We start from the raw sequence: 17487 nt of genomic DNA on the forward strand, positions 1-17487 counted from the left end.
AATTTTCTCTAACTCTTACTTGGTTTTAAAGTCTTTCCTTTCCCACAGATCTGACAAGTAAACTATTCTGTGTTCACTTAACTTGTTTATAGTTTACCTCTTTATATTCAAGTCGTTCACCCATTCTGAATTTATCTTGGTGTAGGGTGTGAGATGTTGATCTAGACCTAATCTCTCCCATATTGTTTTCCAAATTTCCCAGCAGTTTTTGTCTAATAGTGGATTCATGTCCCAAAAGTTGGGCTCTTTGGGTGTATCATACACTGTCTTGCTGATGTCATTAACCCCAAGTCTATTCCATTGATCCTCCTCTCTATCTCTTAGCCAGTACCATATTGTTTTAATGACTGCTGCTTTATAGTATAGTTTAATATTTGGTACTGCTAGGCCCCCTTCCTTCACATTTTTTTCATTATTTCCCTTGATATTCTTGATCTTTTGTTATTCCAAATGAAATTTGTTATAGTTTTTTTCTAATTCAGTAAAGAAGTTTTTTGGTAGCTTGATAGGTATGGCGCTAAACAGGCAAATTAATTTGGGGAGAATGGTCATTTTTATTATGTTAGCTCGTCCTACCCATGAGCAATCAATGGCTTTCCAATTGTTTAGATCCAGTTTTATTTGTTTGGAAAGTGTTTTGTAGTTGTTTTCATATAATTGCTGTGTTTGTTTTGGTAGTTAGATTCCTAAGTATTTTATATTGTCTAGGGTGATTTTGAATGGTGTTTCTCTTTCTACTTCTTGCTGCTCTAGTGTGTTGGAAATGTATAGAAATGCTGATGATTTATGTGCATTTATTTTGTATCCTGCAACTTTGCTAAAGTTGTTGATTATTTCTACAAGCTTCTTAGTTGATTCTCTAGGATTTTTTAAGTAGACCATCATATCATCTGCAAAGAGTGATAGCTTAGTCTCCTCCTTGCCTATTTTGATATCTTCAATTTCTTTTTCTTCTCTAAATGCAACTGCTAGTGTTTCTAGTACAATGTTAAATAATAGAGGTGATAATGGGCATCCTTGTTTTACTCCTGATCTTACTGGGAAGGCTTCTAATTTATCCCCATTGCATATGATGTTTGTTGATGGTTTTAGGTATATACTGTTTATTATTTTTAGGAAAGGTCCTTCTATTCCTATACTTTTCAGTGTTTTCAATAGGAATGGATGCTGTATTTTGTCAAAGGCTTTTTCAACATCTATTGAGATATTCATGTGATTTTTGTTTGTTAGACTGTTGATATGGTCAATTATGTGGATGGTTTTCCTAATGTTGAACCAACCTTGCATTCCTGGTATAAATCCCACCTGATCGTGGTGAATGATCTTCTTAATTACTTGCTGGAGTGTCTTTGCTAGTATTCTATTTAAGATTTTTGCATCTATGTTCATTAGGGAGATTGGTCTGTAGTTTTCTTTCTCTGTTTTTGATCTCCCTGGCTTTGGAATCAGTACCATATTTGTGTCATAAAAGGAATTTGGTAGGACTCCTTCTTTCCTTATCATATCAAATAATTTGTATAGTATTGGGATTAGTTGCTCTTTGAATGTCTGATAGAATTCACTTGTGAATCCATCAGGCCCTGGCTTTTTTTTCTTAGGGAGTTCTTTGATGGCTTGTTCAATTTGTTTTTCTGATATGGGATTATTTAGGTATTCTATTTCTTCTGCTGTTAATCTAGGCTGTTTATATTTCTGTAAATATTCATCCATATCTCCTAAATTGTTATATTTATTGCCATGTAATTGGGGAAAATAGTTTTTAATGATTGCCTTAATTTCCCCTTCATTAAAGGTGAGGTCTCCCTTTTCATTTTTGATACTGTCAATTTGGTTTTCTTCTTTCCTTTTTTTTATTAGATTGAGCAGTACTTTGTCTATTTTATCTGTTTTTTCAAAGTACCAGCTTCTAGTCTTATTTATTAATTCAATAGTTCTTTTACTTTCAATTTTATTAATTTCTCCCTTGGTTTTTAGTATTTCTAATATAGTTTTCATCTGGGGATTTTTAATTTGCTCCCTTTCTATTTTTTTGAGTTGCATGCCCAATTCATTGATCTCTGCCCTCCTTAATTTGTTAATATATGCACTCAAGGATATAAATTTCCCCCTGAGTACTGCTTTGGCCGCATCCCACAGAGTTTGGAAGGATGTCTCATCATTGTCATTTTCTTCAATGAAATTGTTGATTGTTTCTATGATTCCTTCTTTGACAGATTGGTTTTGAAGAATCATATTATTTAATTTCCAATTAGTTTTTGATTTTCCTGTCCAGGTGCCCTTACTAATTATTATTTTATTGCATTATGATCTGAGAAGGTTACATTTATTATTTCTGCTCTTTTGCATTGGTTTGCAATGTTTCTATGCCCTATTACATGGTCAATCTTTGTGAATGTGCCATGTGCAGCTGAAAAGAAGGTGTATTCCTTTTTGTCCCTATTTATTTTTCTCCACATATCAATTAAATCTAATTTTTCTAGGACTTCATTCACCTCTCTTACCTCTTTCTTATTAATTTTTTGATTTGATTTATCTAGGTCTGACTGAGGAATATTTAGCTCTCCCACTAGTATGGTTTTACTATCTATTTCCTTCTTGAGCTCTGCTAGTTTCTCCTTTATGAATTTGGGTGCTATGCCACTTGGTGCATACATATTGAGCAGTGTTATTTCCTCATTGTTTATACTGCCTTTAATCAGGATGTAATGACCTTCCCTGTCTTTTTTTTTTTTTTTTTTTTTTTTTTTTTTTTTGACAGAAATCATAATAGCCACTCCTGCCTTCTTTTTCTCATTTGACGCCCAAAAGGTTTTGCTCAAACCCTGAACCTTAAACTTGTGTATGTCCACCCGCCTCATATGTGTTTCTTGTAGACAACATATGGTGGGATTTTGGTTTCTAATCCACTCTGCTATTTGCTTCCATTTTATGAGAGAGTTCATCCCATTCACATTCAGAGTTATAATCATCAGTTGTGCATTTGCTGTCGTTTTTGAATCCTCCCCTCTTCCTACCCCCTTTTTCCTTATACTTTTTCCTTTTAAATCAGTGGTTTGCTATTGAGCCGCTATCCCTTATCCCCTCCCTTGATTAACTTCCCTTTCTATCCCCTCCCTTATTTTTCCCCCTCTTTTTGTTTTTAAAGGCCTTATGAATTCCCTCCCTCTTCTCCCCTCCCTTTTTTTGACCTCCCCACTCCCCTGCTCCCCTTGGTTTATCCCTTCTAACTTTCTCAGAAGTGTTAGATAAGAGTTTTATGTCCCAATGGATAGTATAGCTACTCTTCCCTCTCCGGGTTGATTACACTAAGAGTAAGGTTTGATTATTACCTCTTAATGCTCTCTTCCTCTCCTTATAATAGTATTTGTCTCCTCTCCCTCCCGTGCCCTCTTGTGTGTAATAGAATATCCTATTTTCTTATTCACTCATGTTTCTCTTGGTGTCCCCTGCTATTCACCCCCTCTTTCCCATCCCCCATGTCATCATAGATTATTTAGTGTTCCACCCTCACCCTGTGAATTATTCTTCTGATTACTATAATAGTGAATATTATAATAGTGAATAGAGTTCACTACAGAGAATTATACATAACATTTCTCTACATAGGAATACAGATAATTAGATCTCACTGAGGCCCTTAAAAAGGCAAATTTGAAAATTATAAGTTTACTTTCTTTCCCCTCTGTATCTTATTTACCTTTTCATGTTTCTCTCGATTTTTGTGGTTGGATATCAAACTTTCCATTTAGCCCTGGTCTTTTCTGTGCAAATACCTGGAATTCTTCAATTTTGTTTAATGCCCATACTTTCCCCTGTGTCCTGTTGTGGGGTTCCTCCATTCGTCTGGACTTGTTTTTATGTCCCCTTGAGGAGTTTTGTGTGTTTTGGTCAGGAGAGGTTAAGAGCTGCTTCTTAGTCTGCCGCCATCTTAACCCGGAACCCCTAAACCAATAATTCTTAAGTTGTCTCTTCTAGCTCTGTTCTCCAGATCTTTGGTTGAATCAATGAGGTGTTTCATATTCTCCTAAAATTTTCCATTTTTAAAAATTTTGTTTAATATATTCTTGCTGCCTTGTGAAGTTATTTTCTTCTAATTGTTGAGTTCTGTTTTTTAAAGACTGAATTTCATCCCTTGCTTTTTGGTCATCCTTCTCTTTTTGGTCTGATTTTCTTTGTAGATCATCTTTTGCCTTTATGCTTCTTTTTCAAGCTGGACAATTCTGGCTTTTAAGACTTTATTTTCTTGTTTTTGCTCACGTATTTCGTTTTTCAAATTGTCTTCAGCCTCTCTTGATTGTTTTTTTGAGTTCCTGAAGTTCTTGAATTAATTGAGTTTTAAATTCTTACGTTAATTGAATCTTGAGATCTTCTGAAGCCTGTGTCCAGTTGGCTGGAACTATTTCCTCTTCTTCTATTTCTGTTTCATCTGCTCCCTTTTCACTTCCTTGAAAGAAGCTGTCAATTGTCATTTATTTTCTCTTTTTCTGTTGCTTACTCATGTTTTTTCCCTTCTTTGTTCTGCTAATTTGAGCAGATGTATTTAATGAGCTTTGATGAAAAATCTTCCCTCCAGGGGCAAATGCTTGTAGTTACTTTCTATGCCCTTGGAAGTCTTCTTAGTCTGTCTAATTGTTGGGATTAATCCTGTATTGATTGGATTAATCTGCCCTGAGGCTAAAACCTCAAAACCTAGAGGAGAGGGAAAAACAAACAACCAACCCCCCCCCCAAATGTGGGGTGACAAGAAGAAGCCTTTTCTCTGAACTGAGCTCTCCAACAGTGGGGTCCCCCTGGGCTATCCATTGTGTTTGTTCTGGTTTTCTTTCCTCTTGAAGCCCTGAGTTCTCTATCTTGGTATGAGGAAGCCAAGCTGTCTGCACTCTGGGGCTTGGCTTTCTCTAAGTCACCATCTTCTGGGCGTTTTTGCTGTGTTTCTCTGGTTTTCTCCTCCAGTCACCTCTCCAGTGCCTGTGTTTGACTCCCTGAGTCCTATGCCAGCAAGGTCCTCTCTCCTGACCAGAGCACCCAAAGGCCCTGAGATTTCCCAGCTGCTGGAGACTCCACACAGTACGTGGGGGAGGCGTCCTGGGATCCTGGGATTCCCCTTCTATGCCTTCAGTCCTGATAGTTCAAGTATTGAAGCCTTTTTCTTGGCTTAACTCCTTAGTTGTGCTGCAGTAGGGTTCCCCCTGCTCTGTCCCTTTATTAGATTTTGTCCTCTTTCTTTTCAAAGCACATTGTTTTCTACCTCAGTATGTAAGGGTGCGCAGGTTTTAAGATTCACTCCGTCCATGCCGCCATCTTCCTGGAACCTCCGTCAAATGACTCTTAAGATTGAGGATATATATCTAGATAGAAAACAGAACTCATGGGCTATCTAGTCTATGGTGCTTATGGAGATAGCATGACTTATTCAAGGTAACTTCAGGAATGAGCATACTACATGGTATTTGTTATTCTTCAGTCTTGCGGTCATTTCTGACTCTGCAGGACTTCATGAATATTGTCCATGGCTTTTCCTGGCAAATTCTGGTATTCTTGTACTAATTTGCTCATTTTCCATCTACATCCTTACTCTATCTAACTTCATTTTATATTTACATTAGTATTCGGACACTTCTAGATGGCAAGTCTTAAATATTCCTGATGTCTTATTGGATATTGGAGGGGATTGATTTTTGTGTTATTCCAAGGTATCAGATATGGTTCAAGTTGGAGATGTAAAGATTTTAGTATTTTCACAATGGTCTGGCTCAGGGTAAAGTCTGAGCTATGCTCCTTCCTCCTCCTTGCTCACCCTACTATGAATTCTCCAAGGTTGTGACCTAGTTTGGGGTTTGAGCAACACTAGAATGACTCATCCACTGTCAACCAGATGAGCAGTCCTGCTGGTTCAGAATGAAGGGACTACCAGCTTTTGGGCATTTAGGAAATTCTGCCTTGCTTATTTCTCTGCATATGTTAAACTGGAATAGAAACTCGAATGTAAACCCTCCTCTTCACTCAGTACATGAGCCGCAATGTTACTGTTTATCACAGGACATTCTCCTCTCTTAGTATAAAACCTATAGCCTGAGGTCAATTTTTAACACAGAAAGTTACCCATGAGTAAAAATTCCCTTTCTCTTCCTACCCTAGTTCTATGACTCAAAGCTAGAGAGTGATGGGCAAAGCTACCTAAATGCAAATCTTCCCATCAAGATCTCTTAATATGAGTCTAGGATCTCTTCTTTCTCTGGTGAATAAATTCAAATGGCATAATCCTCGCCATGCACTTTTCCTGGTGTCTGTAGATTTCTCTGTCTATCATGTGGTGTTAATCTAGGCTGGAAGAATGACCCTGTGAGTTTTCCTTGGATTTGTTTATGAGAAGTTGTTTTGATACATATCTGATCTGTTTGAGGAATTAGGATATATTGATATTCTGTGTCATTTTCTCTATTTCATCATCTATTTCTGACTTGTGGTGGTATAAATATACATAAATAAACAGAAAGATTTAATAGACATATGTGTTATATGCTATATAACATATAGTTGTACTATTTTTATATATATTTACTAGTAGTAATTTTAATATAACCTCCTCAACCCTTCACTTCTTATGTTATTTTTGAATAAGCTACACAACAAGCAGAGTTTCTTATAGTTATCTTTCCATCTTGACTCCTCTTCTCCAAGTTGTTGTTATTGTGAAGATGAGATAAACTCGACCCTGCCCATTTTTAGATTTAATAACAAAAAGTATATACACTGCACTTATCCTTAAGTATGGGGAGGTCTGTGACCCACGTGTGCTCTAGTAAGTGATGAATCAGAATTGACTGATTGATGCCTGGCTAGTCCTAAGCAAAGATTTAGCTGGAATTGTTCCATGTAAAATGGAAGAAAGGCACAGGAAGTGACAAAAGGAATTGTCTTTATAAGTGGCAAGAACTTCCTGTGAGGAGGTCTTTTGCTTTCAACCTGACCCGGAGGAGCTCCATCTGAGGACTGCTTTCTATTAGGACTACAATGTGGGTGAGTGAAACAGACTGACTTCCTTTCCCTGACTTGTTCTGGAGGTAATAGTCTCTGGAAAGGCCCTTGATCTTGGAGGAGGTCTCAAGGATAAAACCGATGTTTAATTTACCTCTTGGCCCTCTTTGCTGGGGCCTCTGAAGCCCTGCCTGGTTTGGATCAGGCTGGAATAAAAATCTACTCTCTCTGATTTTCTTACTTTCACTCTTTCTCCTTTTGTAAATAAATACCATAAAAATCGTTTGGAATTGAGTAATAATTCCTGGAGACCACACTCATAGAAATTTAGTCAACCCTTTTATTTTTACCCTTAACAATATAGCCCTTACACTGTGCTTAATCTCCCTTCAGATGTAACAGTTGAACGTTCCTCGGAAATATCAATGAAACAATCACTTTCAACAGGAACCTCTTGTTTCTTAAATATATGTAAAATAAAAAGTGCAAGGAAACAGGCATTTATTGAGAACTTAATCTGTGCCAAGGGGGTTATAAACATCATTTCATTTTATCCTCCCAATAATCCTCTTAAATGATAGCTATTATTAATCCCATTTGAAAGTTTAGGAAGATGGAAGCTAGGTATCCTATTGCTCGAGATCCAGGTCTAAAGATGCATGCTCCTGGGTTCAAGCACTTCCTAGCTGTGTGACTCTGAGGAAATCACTTAACTCCCATGGCCTAGCCCTTACATCTTTTCTTCCTTGGAACCAATATATAATATTAATTCTAAGACGGAAAGTAAAAGATTTTTTAAGAGAAATTTTATGAAACTGGTGCAGAGAAAGATTAAATAACTTTCTTAGGATCACACAGATAATAATATGGTGGGTATGAATTCAGCTCTCCACAACTCCAAGTTCAGTATACTATCTACATTATGATTTAGTTGTCTATGTCAGTGGCTTTCAAATCAGACATTACATAAAAATAAGTCTATTTGTTCTCCAAAACTCAGTAGAAATGTCTTCTATTCTCTTGTTACTATCGTAGGTTCCCCGTGCTGTATGCAGTGACAGTTGTGGTCCTGGATTTAAGAAGACCCCTTTGGAGGGGCAGCCTGCCTGCTGCTTTGACTGCTCCCCGTGCTCAGAAGGGGAAATTTCCAGTCATATTGGTGAGTTACTGCAGGGAACTCCCTTTTTATGAAAATTGGTATAGAAAATAACTGAAAAGTAACTCTCATTTAGTCATCTACAACCCTTGAGACATCACTGTCTGAATAAGAATTCATATGAGACCAAAGAACATCAGAGGAATATCTTGAAATAAGTAATATGTCAGGATCTCTTTGATCCCAGTATATGATAAAACGTGATTTATAGATAAAAATTAATTGCTGTCGTTTCTATGAAGAACTAAAATCTTTTAATCTTCTCCTAGACACAATAGTTGGTGTCTAGGAGGTATAAATTTGTGGGCATAAGTGTGTGCGGCCATATTTTGCATGCAAGATTACATTGAGGACTTAGTTTAGGATAAGACTGGTATAAGTTATCCCCAGAAAAAGAGTTCCTGGTAGGAAATCAATGATGGAGATTGAAATGAGGTAGTCTGTATCTCTGAGAATTCATGAATTATGTTAAGGTTGTATGATTTAAGGTGAATTTTTGGTCTGGAATCAATCTGCAAAGACCATTAGAATAATTCTATTGTATATTCAAATACAGGAGAGATGCCTGCCCCCTTTTCTTCAAATGGGATGTTATATTCTTTAAGTTATATTTCTTCCTCCATCATAAAACATTTGAAACTGTGATTTGAGAGTCCCAGAGTATGCAGAAAAAATTTGTTTTGGAGGTGACCAAAATGTATGGGCTTCGAAGGCTACCATAAGGAAGCAGAAAATTTGGCACCAAATGACTAATAATACATAAATAGAAAAGGTAAAGGGAGAAGTTAAATCTTCCCTGCACTCTTCTGATCTAAAATCTGTGACATAACCTAGAATTCTTTCAGATATCCCTCACCCCCCATCAGGATGTTCTTTCTTTCCTTCTCCCTCAACCTTTTCTCTGTGTCTCTGTTTGTCTGTCTCTGTCTCTGTCTTTCTCTGACCAAATGTATTTATGTCTATCTGCCCTCCAAACCATTGGATGACAGGCTCATGACAAAGAGATTGATACTTTCAGGAAAGTGCCATTCCATTATCATAAGTACATATGCTCCCACCATGGCAAACCCTGAAGAGGCCATAGATAAATTTCATGATGACTTAGAGACCCTTTTCAACAGTGTCACAAGGACAATTATTTATTACTTTAATGGCCATTGAGGCCCTGAATTTGTTCATCATGATCAGAATACTCACAAACAGCAGACTGGCTTGATAAAAATTATTAGGAAATTCAGAAAGTACTAAAGCACAGATAAGAATTCCAATTTACCAAAAGGGCAGCTTGAATGTCTCTAAGAAGGCAGCATTTAACTCTATTAAAGGTAAAGATCAAACAAAGCTTAGGAAGATACAGGATCATTGTCTCAATAAGAAAGCAGGGGAAAATCTGTTTTATGCTGGTGTCAACAATCCAAACAAAGCACTTCCATGATACCCTGAAGGCTATTTATGGATGAAAATATCTATGGAGCATCTGAGCTACTCAATTTTGATGGAGTCACTCTGATCTGTGATAAAGATATGACTCTCGTGGGAGAGGTTAACACATCCATACTGCTCTCAACAGACCATCATCAGTGAATGCTTAAACCATTGACATGCCTCAGGTAGAAGTCTTTCTCTCTCTCATTGAACTTCCAACTGAACAAGAGGCCTTGAATGCCAAGAGACTCCTTTCACATAGCAAATAACCTGTTGCTGATTCCATTACAGCAGACAACAACAAGACTCATATAACTCATACAAAATTTGACTGAAATCTTCCAGTTAATATGCCAAGAGGAGGTTATACCCCAGAAGGTCAAGAATATCTCTGTTGTCCATCTTCATAAAGGAAAAAGAAAAAAGTTGTCCTGTGCAATCACAAGGGGGTCTCTCTCTTGGTCATTCCTGGCAATATTCTTTCCAGAGTCCTCCTTTCTAGGCTTATCCTTCATCTGGAAGATGATTATCTACCTAAGCATCAGCATTGTTTCAGAAAGGCCCAAGGAACAATTGATATGGTAGTTGCTTCCTGACAACTCCAGGAGAAATGCCAGTAAAAGAGGAGATGTCTGTACCCAACATTCATCAATTAGACCAAAACCTTTTATGCTCTTCATCATAGGTGCTTGCGAAAGATCATGACAAAAGTTGATTGACCAAAGAATTTATCAGTATTGTACACCAACTCCAGATTGGCATGCTTGCATGGGTTCTAGATAATTTGTGATACTCTCACACTTTTCCAATCACCAGTGGAATGAATTAAGACTGTGTGCTTGCTCCCATGCTTTTTAGCACAATGTTTTGTCAGATAGCTTCATTGGAGATGAAAATGACATCAAAGTGAGCTACTCCATTGATGGTAAATTATTTAACTTGAAATAGGCTACAAACCAAGACTAAAAAGAAGGGAGAGTTGGTGAAAATGTTGGTGCTCTCATTATAGCCTCCAAGACTGAGGTGCAGTCTTTGGTCTTAAAATTAACACCAAGACAAGTTCCCCACCAACCAGCACCACAACATCCCTATGTGGGACCATTGGTTATAACAAATGTAGAAATTTTGAATGCTATGGATGTTTAATTATCTTGGCAGTATAATTTCCAGGGATGTACACATAGAAGATAAAGTTGATGCATGCATTGACAGAACTACTTTAGTGTTTAGGAGGCTCCAAAGAAAAGTGTGGGAAAGAAGAAATTTATATTGCCTACATAAATGAAGATCTATAGAGCCATTCTGCTGATCTCTTCATTGTATGCCTGTGTAACCTGGATAATATACCACATTTATCCCAGGAAACTGATTAGCTTTCATCTGAATCATCTAAGGAAGATTCTGAAGATTGCCAGGTAAGATAAGGCAATGGACACTGAAGTCCCTTCTTGAGCTAAAGAGGCAAGTATTCAAACTCTACTGCAGGGAGTGCAACTCTGATGGGCTGGCCCCATGGCTCAAATGCCAAACATACATATGCCTAAAAGACAACAGAGAATGCTCAGAAGGCAATTTTTCACACAGAGGATGGACAGTATTGATACAAGGACACAGTATGTTTCCTTGAAAAATTTTGGTCTTGATTGGGGGACATGGAAGACACTGGCACATGACCATCCAACATGGCATGGTCTCATGAAAAAGGATGTATTTCTCTATTTCAAAAGCAGAATTACAGTAGCTCACAAAGATGCTATCCACAAATTTAGAGATTTTTCTCTCACAAATGTTAAAGGCAGCTATTTGTGTCTGACTTGTGGTAGAGCCTTCAGAAGGCCAAGAAGGTCTAAGAAGCCACAGTTGGACACACTATACTTTGACCCCCAGAAAATGATTAAGTGTCTGTCTGTCTGTCTGTCTGTCTGTCTGTCTGTCTGTCTGTCTGTCTGTCTGTCTCTCTCTCTCTCTCTCTCTCTCTCTCTCTCTCTATCTCTCCACCATCATTTGTCAGTCTCTCTCTCTCCATCTCCTCCTCACAACTCCCTGCTTTACCTACTGCTATGTATGATACACTCTAAAATTAAAAACATTTAGTTTAGAGTGTTATTTTAACTGTGCTCTTTCCTGATTGAGTTTGTCCACCTAAAATTAAGCAAATCTCTGTTCAAGGATAAGGAGGAAAGAAAACTTTCCCCCACAACTACAATTCCAAGAAATCAAATAGTTAAGTTTCAGAAATTCTAAACTTCTTCCCATAGAGAAATCAGTCTGAATACTAAGTTCCATCTTAGAACAAGGAGGCTAGAGATCAACCATGACCATTGTTGTGTGCAGATGCAAAGCATGGAATCCTTGCAAAGGTACAGGGATAACCTCACCCAGAATTCCAGGGGACCCCCCTGGAGAACTTTGGGTGAGGGGCAGTTGAGAAGAGTTAGAGACAGTTAATTTGTGGGAGTGGATGTGAGCAGACACTCTGCTTGCTACTCCTGACTTGGGGGTTCTCCTGAGGTGTAGCATTGTAGCATAAGCCAGTGGTTTCTACTCATAGGGGTAGCCTGTTTGTTATTACTATTCTTCATTAATATAATTATATAATTACTTAGTGATTAGAGAGTAAGATATTTATCAATAGCAAGAGAGCCAGTTTCAGTTAGGTGCTTCATCCCCTCTTGTGAGGAGGGGGAAGGGTAACATCTACTTAGCAGTTCAGGGTTTCCTCTCATTATTCTAAAACCCTCATTTACCCTTTCTAGTTTTCTTTGTTATTACTTAATATAACCTTTACCTTCAAATCTGTGCCTGATAATTATTTGGGAAGATACTCACAACTCAGTCTGTACATTTGCTTTGAATCCCTGTTGGCTGCCAGTTTAAGAAGGTCTCCTCTGTCCTCAACTGTTAGATAACTAATTTCTATATTCTCATCATACTGACCTGTGAGGAATATAAAGTTTAAGAAAAGGAACAGTATTGGGGTTTCAGCCATAACAGAAACTTACCAGAAGAATCTTATTCCTGTCTTCATTATCAACTGAAGCAGAAGCAGTTAGAGGGGGAGGGGTTTGAGAGCCAGGAGTGTTTAGCCCCCTCCTTTCCTCAACTGAAGCCTGTCAATCTCTGGTTCTTGACCTAAAGCTTTATTTGGCCCCGACATATTTATCTGCTTCTCCAAACTATCTGTTATTTTCATTATAACACTATCCACAGAATTAAAATCCAAATCAATGAGTCCACTGATAAATATGAATATTTGAGAATTACAGGAAGTTTGAGAGGAGAAAGAAATTTGAAAGTGGTCATCCTAATGGTAATGGTGAAAATGGAGAATGAGTTAAAGAGATGAATGCCATAATGGCAGACTTTGACTATTATACATAATTTTGGTTTAAGAGGTGGATGGGGCAAGAAGGGTTTTTTAATTCTTGTAGCCGTAATGGAAAATGATTCATATATTTCACTATTTGGTCTAACTAATGGGTCCAGTTTCAAAGGAACACCGACTCATGACTTAACCAATGCTAAAACATAACAGGGACATATGAGATCACCTTTTCCACATTATTTATTTCACACATGAAACCCAGAACAATTATATGACTCTTTAAGGCTCCTCATGGGCCATAGAAAGACTGATTTTCATATCTCTTCACTAACAGTTCAATATCTTTTATCTTTGCCTCATTGTTCAGGTCACATATCAACACTATTCCACAGAATGACATAGAAGAGTCAGACTTTCTAGAGAACGTTGAAAACAGTTCGACTTTTATTTTTTGATATTTTAAGTAATAAATATGAAGGTAGTGATAGGGACAAAAACAGGGACTGGACCTGTGACTTCATTACTTAAGGGAAACAGGATTAAAAATTGACTCTAGCGTGCAAGTCAGCAACTTATTTCAGTCTCATTGTCATAAAGTTTTTTGGTGCATTGAGATGTTGAATAACTTCCACAGGATTGATTACAATATTACATTTAACAGAGGCAGGACCTGAACCTGGGTCTTTGTAGTTTTCCACATCTTTTATTTCACACATGAAACCCAGAACAAATATATGACTCCTTAAGGCTCCTCATGGGTCTTTTTTAAGACTGATTCTTGTATCTTTTCACTAACAGTTACATATCTTTTATCTCTGCCTCTCTGTTCAGGTCACATATCAAGACTTTTCCACAGAATGACATAGAAGAGTCAGACTTTCTAGAGAATCCTAAAATGAGTAGGGCTTATATTTTTCAATATTTTCAACAACAAATATGAAGGTAGTGATAGGGTCAAGAATGGAAACTGGACCTGTGACTTCATTACTTAAGGGAAAAAGGATTAGATATTGACTCTATCATGAAAGTCAGCAACTTATTTGAGTCTCATTGTCCTAAAGGTTTTTTGTGCAATGATACATTGAATGACTTCTATAGGATTGATTATAATAGATTTAACAGAGGCAGGACCTGAACTGGGGTCTTTGTGGTTTTCCAATCTGCTATCAACTACACCACACTGCATTTGGAGCAACATCTGAAAATGAATAAATTTGGGAGATCAAGAATGGGGCCTGGTTAGGAGAGATCACACTACTTGTAGAATTAATTTATAATCATATTTTGGAAAAAGATAGGGTACTCTTATGACTCATCCAACGGCATTGCATTTGAGCCATGCCTCTGTTTTCAAGCCAAGATAGAAGGGGAAAGAGGAAAGGAGAGAAAAAACTGACTCAATAAGTCCCTAGAATAAGTACAACTTTTATAACACACCCTAATCTGTTGCAGCCTTGGTGTAAGAACATATGTGTCTCTCCTGTAACTGAGATGGTTTTTCTTTTAGTGCTGATGATTATAATTATATTAAAAATTAAAATAGCCAGCATTTAGAGAATGTTTCAATTTTGTGCTTTATATATGTTATCTCATTTGAGCCTCACAACAATCTCGGCAGTAGATGTTATTATAATCCTCATTTAACTAATTTGAAATTAAAGAGACAACATGAAATGACTTGTTCATAGTCATATGGCTAGTAGGTTTATGAGGCAGGATTTAGACTCAAGGCATTCCTAAGTGCAAGTAATGTGCCTTAATGATGTTCCTACTTATTTGACATAGTAAAATAAGAGGGTTTCAATAGGGATTTGTAAAATCACTACTAGATAAATCCATTTACATTTTTGCTTCTGATGGTACAGACACAATTCAAGGGATGGTTTGGGGTTAGAAAGGTTGAAGTTATAGATTATAAAAGAAGATAGGAGAAGGAATAAGGAGGGAAGGTTAGAGGGAAAAGGAAGCCTGCTGTCAGCAAGGATCAGTCTAAAAAGGGACTATTTTACAAATAACATCTCCAGAGTAAATTTCATGATAATACCATTGATCTGAATAAGAGGATTAAATTATGGTCAATTCACTATTTCCAAAAGAAGTGAAAAATTATTCAATTTATGACCTATGTAGGACCTGGATTTAAAATATCTGATTAAGCTCAGATATTAAAGGGTTATGGAATTCATTATTCTATTAATATATCATGAAATAACATCAGTTTCCTAAGCATTAGCAAGGGAGACTTACAAAAGTAAAGAATATTTCTCTATAAGAAATCTGCCAGCTATTCAGTAAATCATCAATCCATCAATCAAATTAAATGGTTACATTTAATATGTTACAGTCTTTGTAATAAATTGTGGGGATAAAGTTACAGTAAGGAAATAATTTCTGTGCGCTGGGAGCTCCCATTGCAACACAGAACAGAAAATGAATATATCCAGCAGAGATCTGTAAAATCCATAGAAATTAGTTGTGTGAAGGGTTTCCTGTGAGATGGGAAGAATGAAAAAGGATTAACATATGTAATCTATGACTAGAATTCTTACATGTCACAAAAATTACAAATGTGTTTTTTAAATTTGATGCTAAAGGGTTACAATTTCTAAATATATTGCATTAAGGGAATAGACTAAAAACTGGTATCATCAATGAAGTAAAAGGAGTATATACAGAGAATCAACATGATCTAAGCCCACTTATTAATAAAGTATGTCCACACAATGTGCATAGTCTTGGGTGCCATGTACCTTGTCAGTCACGTTGTCTCTCAGTAAATAGGGAAGGGAATTTTGCATCCTATGGAGGAAGAAGGAATTGGTGCAGCTATCATCATGATTTCCTAAATCTGGGCATTGGGTCAATTCTTTAAATCTAGCTATTGGACCTTTGATTTTCTCCTTCAGATGCAGAACATTGTATGAAGTGCCCAGAGACTGAATATTCCAATAAACAGAGAGATCGATGCCTCTCCAAGATTGTGACTTTCCTGAATTTGAAAGAACCTTTAGGGATGACACTGACTTTTATGACTGTTTCCCTCTCCTTACTGACAGCTCTGGTTTTGGGAGTCTTTGTGAAGTTCCAAGACACTCCCATAGTCAAAGCCAATAACAGGACTCTCAGCTATATTCTCCTCATCTCCCTTATTTTCTGTTTCTTCTGCTCCTTGCTCTTTATAGGGCATCCTTCAATTGTCACCTGTCTCCTCCAACAAACAGTATTTGCAGTTGTGTTTACAGTGGCTGTTTCCTCTATTTTAGCCAAAACTATTATAGTAGTTGTGGCTTTCAGGGGTATAAGGCCTGGGAGCAGGATCCGCATGTTCATACATCCCAGAATGTCCATCTGTGTTGTTCTCATCTGTTCAGGGATCCAAGTAATTTTCTGTGGCATTTGGCTTGGAACCTATCCCCCCTTTCCAGAGGCAGACATGCACTCTGAATATGGCCACATAATCATTAGATGCAATGAGGGCTCTACCTTTGCCTTTTACTGTGTCTTGGGCTACATGGGCTTTCTGGCCCTGGCAACCTTTATTGTAGCTTTCCTGGCCAGAAACCTTCCTGACACGTTCAATGAAGCCAAGTTCATCACTTTCAGCATGCTAGTGTTTTGTAGTGTCTGGTCCACTTTTCTTCCTACATATCAGAGCAGCAAAGGGAAGGCTATGGTGACTGTGGAGATCTTCTCCATCTTGACCTCCAGTGCTGGGTTACTGAGCTGCATCTTTATTCCCAAATGTTATGTGATCCTCCTGAAGCCAAAAAGAAATACTCAGGAACAGATCAAGAATAAAAGGGATTCCGGAGGCAAGCTTTTTTCTGGAGGACAGCCTTATGCTTCTAGTTCTGGGAAAAATAGGCTTAAAGATTAATGCACATTAATGCGGCATAGAGATATTTTTCAGTTTGGGTGATATTTAAATGATAATTAGTCTATTCTAATACTTTCTATGTGGTCAAATAATACTCACATAGATGTCCAGGGTCTCTAGGTGCAAAACAATTGCTGTTTTGAGAATATCCATATTTGGTGGGCACTGATACCAACATGGTTAATAATTCTAGGAAGTCCAGATTTTCTTTTTTTTCTTTCAATCAATCAATATTTATTAAAATCCTACACCCTATCAGGCATGATGTTAAGCAGTATAACTCCATATTTTCAAAATGTTCAAAGTTCTCCGTATGACCTTTTTGACAATGGGAATGGGGAGACTAAGAGTTATGAAGAAACTCTCATCTCCCATACTTGGTTTCAATTACCCATAATGGTTCTTTCACCACTGGAAATCAACCTCAACTTAAATGACTGAACTCCTGGAACTTTGTTATTCATAACTTCACAAAGTATAACTTATTCTGTTTACCCAATTTCTAGATATATTCTATAAAAATTAGTTCTATCATCATCATATTTCTTTAATAAAAGATGTTTGTCAGGATTCATTCTTTACCAAGTATTCTAGATAATCTCTTTAGTATTAGAATGTTTCATAAAATTCACTTTTAAATCCATCTCATTCAGGTAGATTTTTTTAAGGAATTTAATTTAGGGCATGTTCAATTTCTTTATCTAAAATAAATTCATCTAATTTTAC

General features: G+C 37.1%; 1 protein-coding gene across 1 annotated transcript in view; it reads left to right on the forward strand.

The window, feature by feature from the left end:
• LOC123232467 (vomeronasal type-2 receptor 26-like) overlaps window positions 1–16761 on the forward strand; it is a 51177-nt gene extending 34416 nt beyond the window's left edge. The window contains exons 5-6 of the mRNA XM_044658924.1: window positions 8014–8137; window positions 15791–16761. Coding sequence (XP_044514859.1) covers window positions 8014–8137; window positions 15791–16761 — 1095 coding nt within the window. The remainder of the gene's footprint in view (window positions 1–8013; window positions 8138–15790) is intronic.
• The last annotated feature ends 726 nt before the right edge of the window (window positions 16762–17487 follow it).

This window comes from Gracilinanus agilis, chromosome 1, assembly GCF_016433145.1.
Source record: "Gracilinanus agilis isolate LMUSP501 chromosome 1, AgileGrace, whole genome shotgun sequence".
In the NCBI taxonomy this organism is placed as follows: Eukaryota; Metazoa; Chordata; class Mammalia; order Didelphimorphia; family Didelphidae; genus Gracilinanus; species Gracilinanus agilis.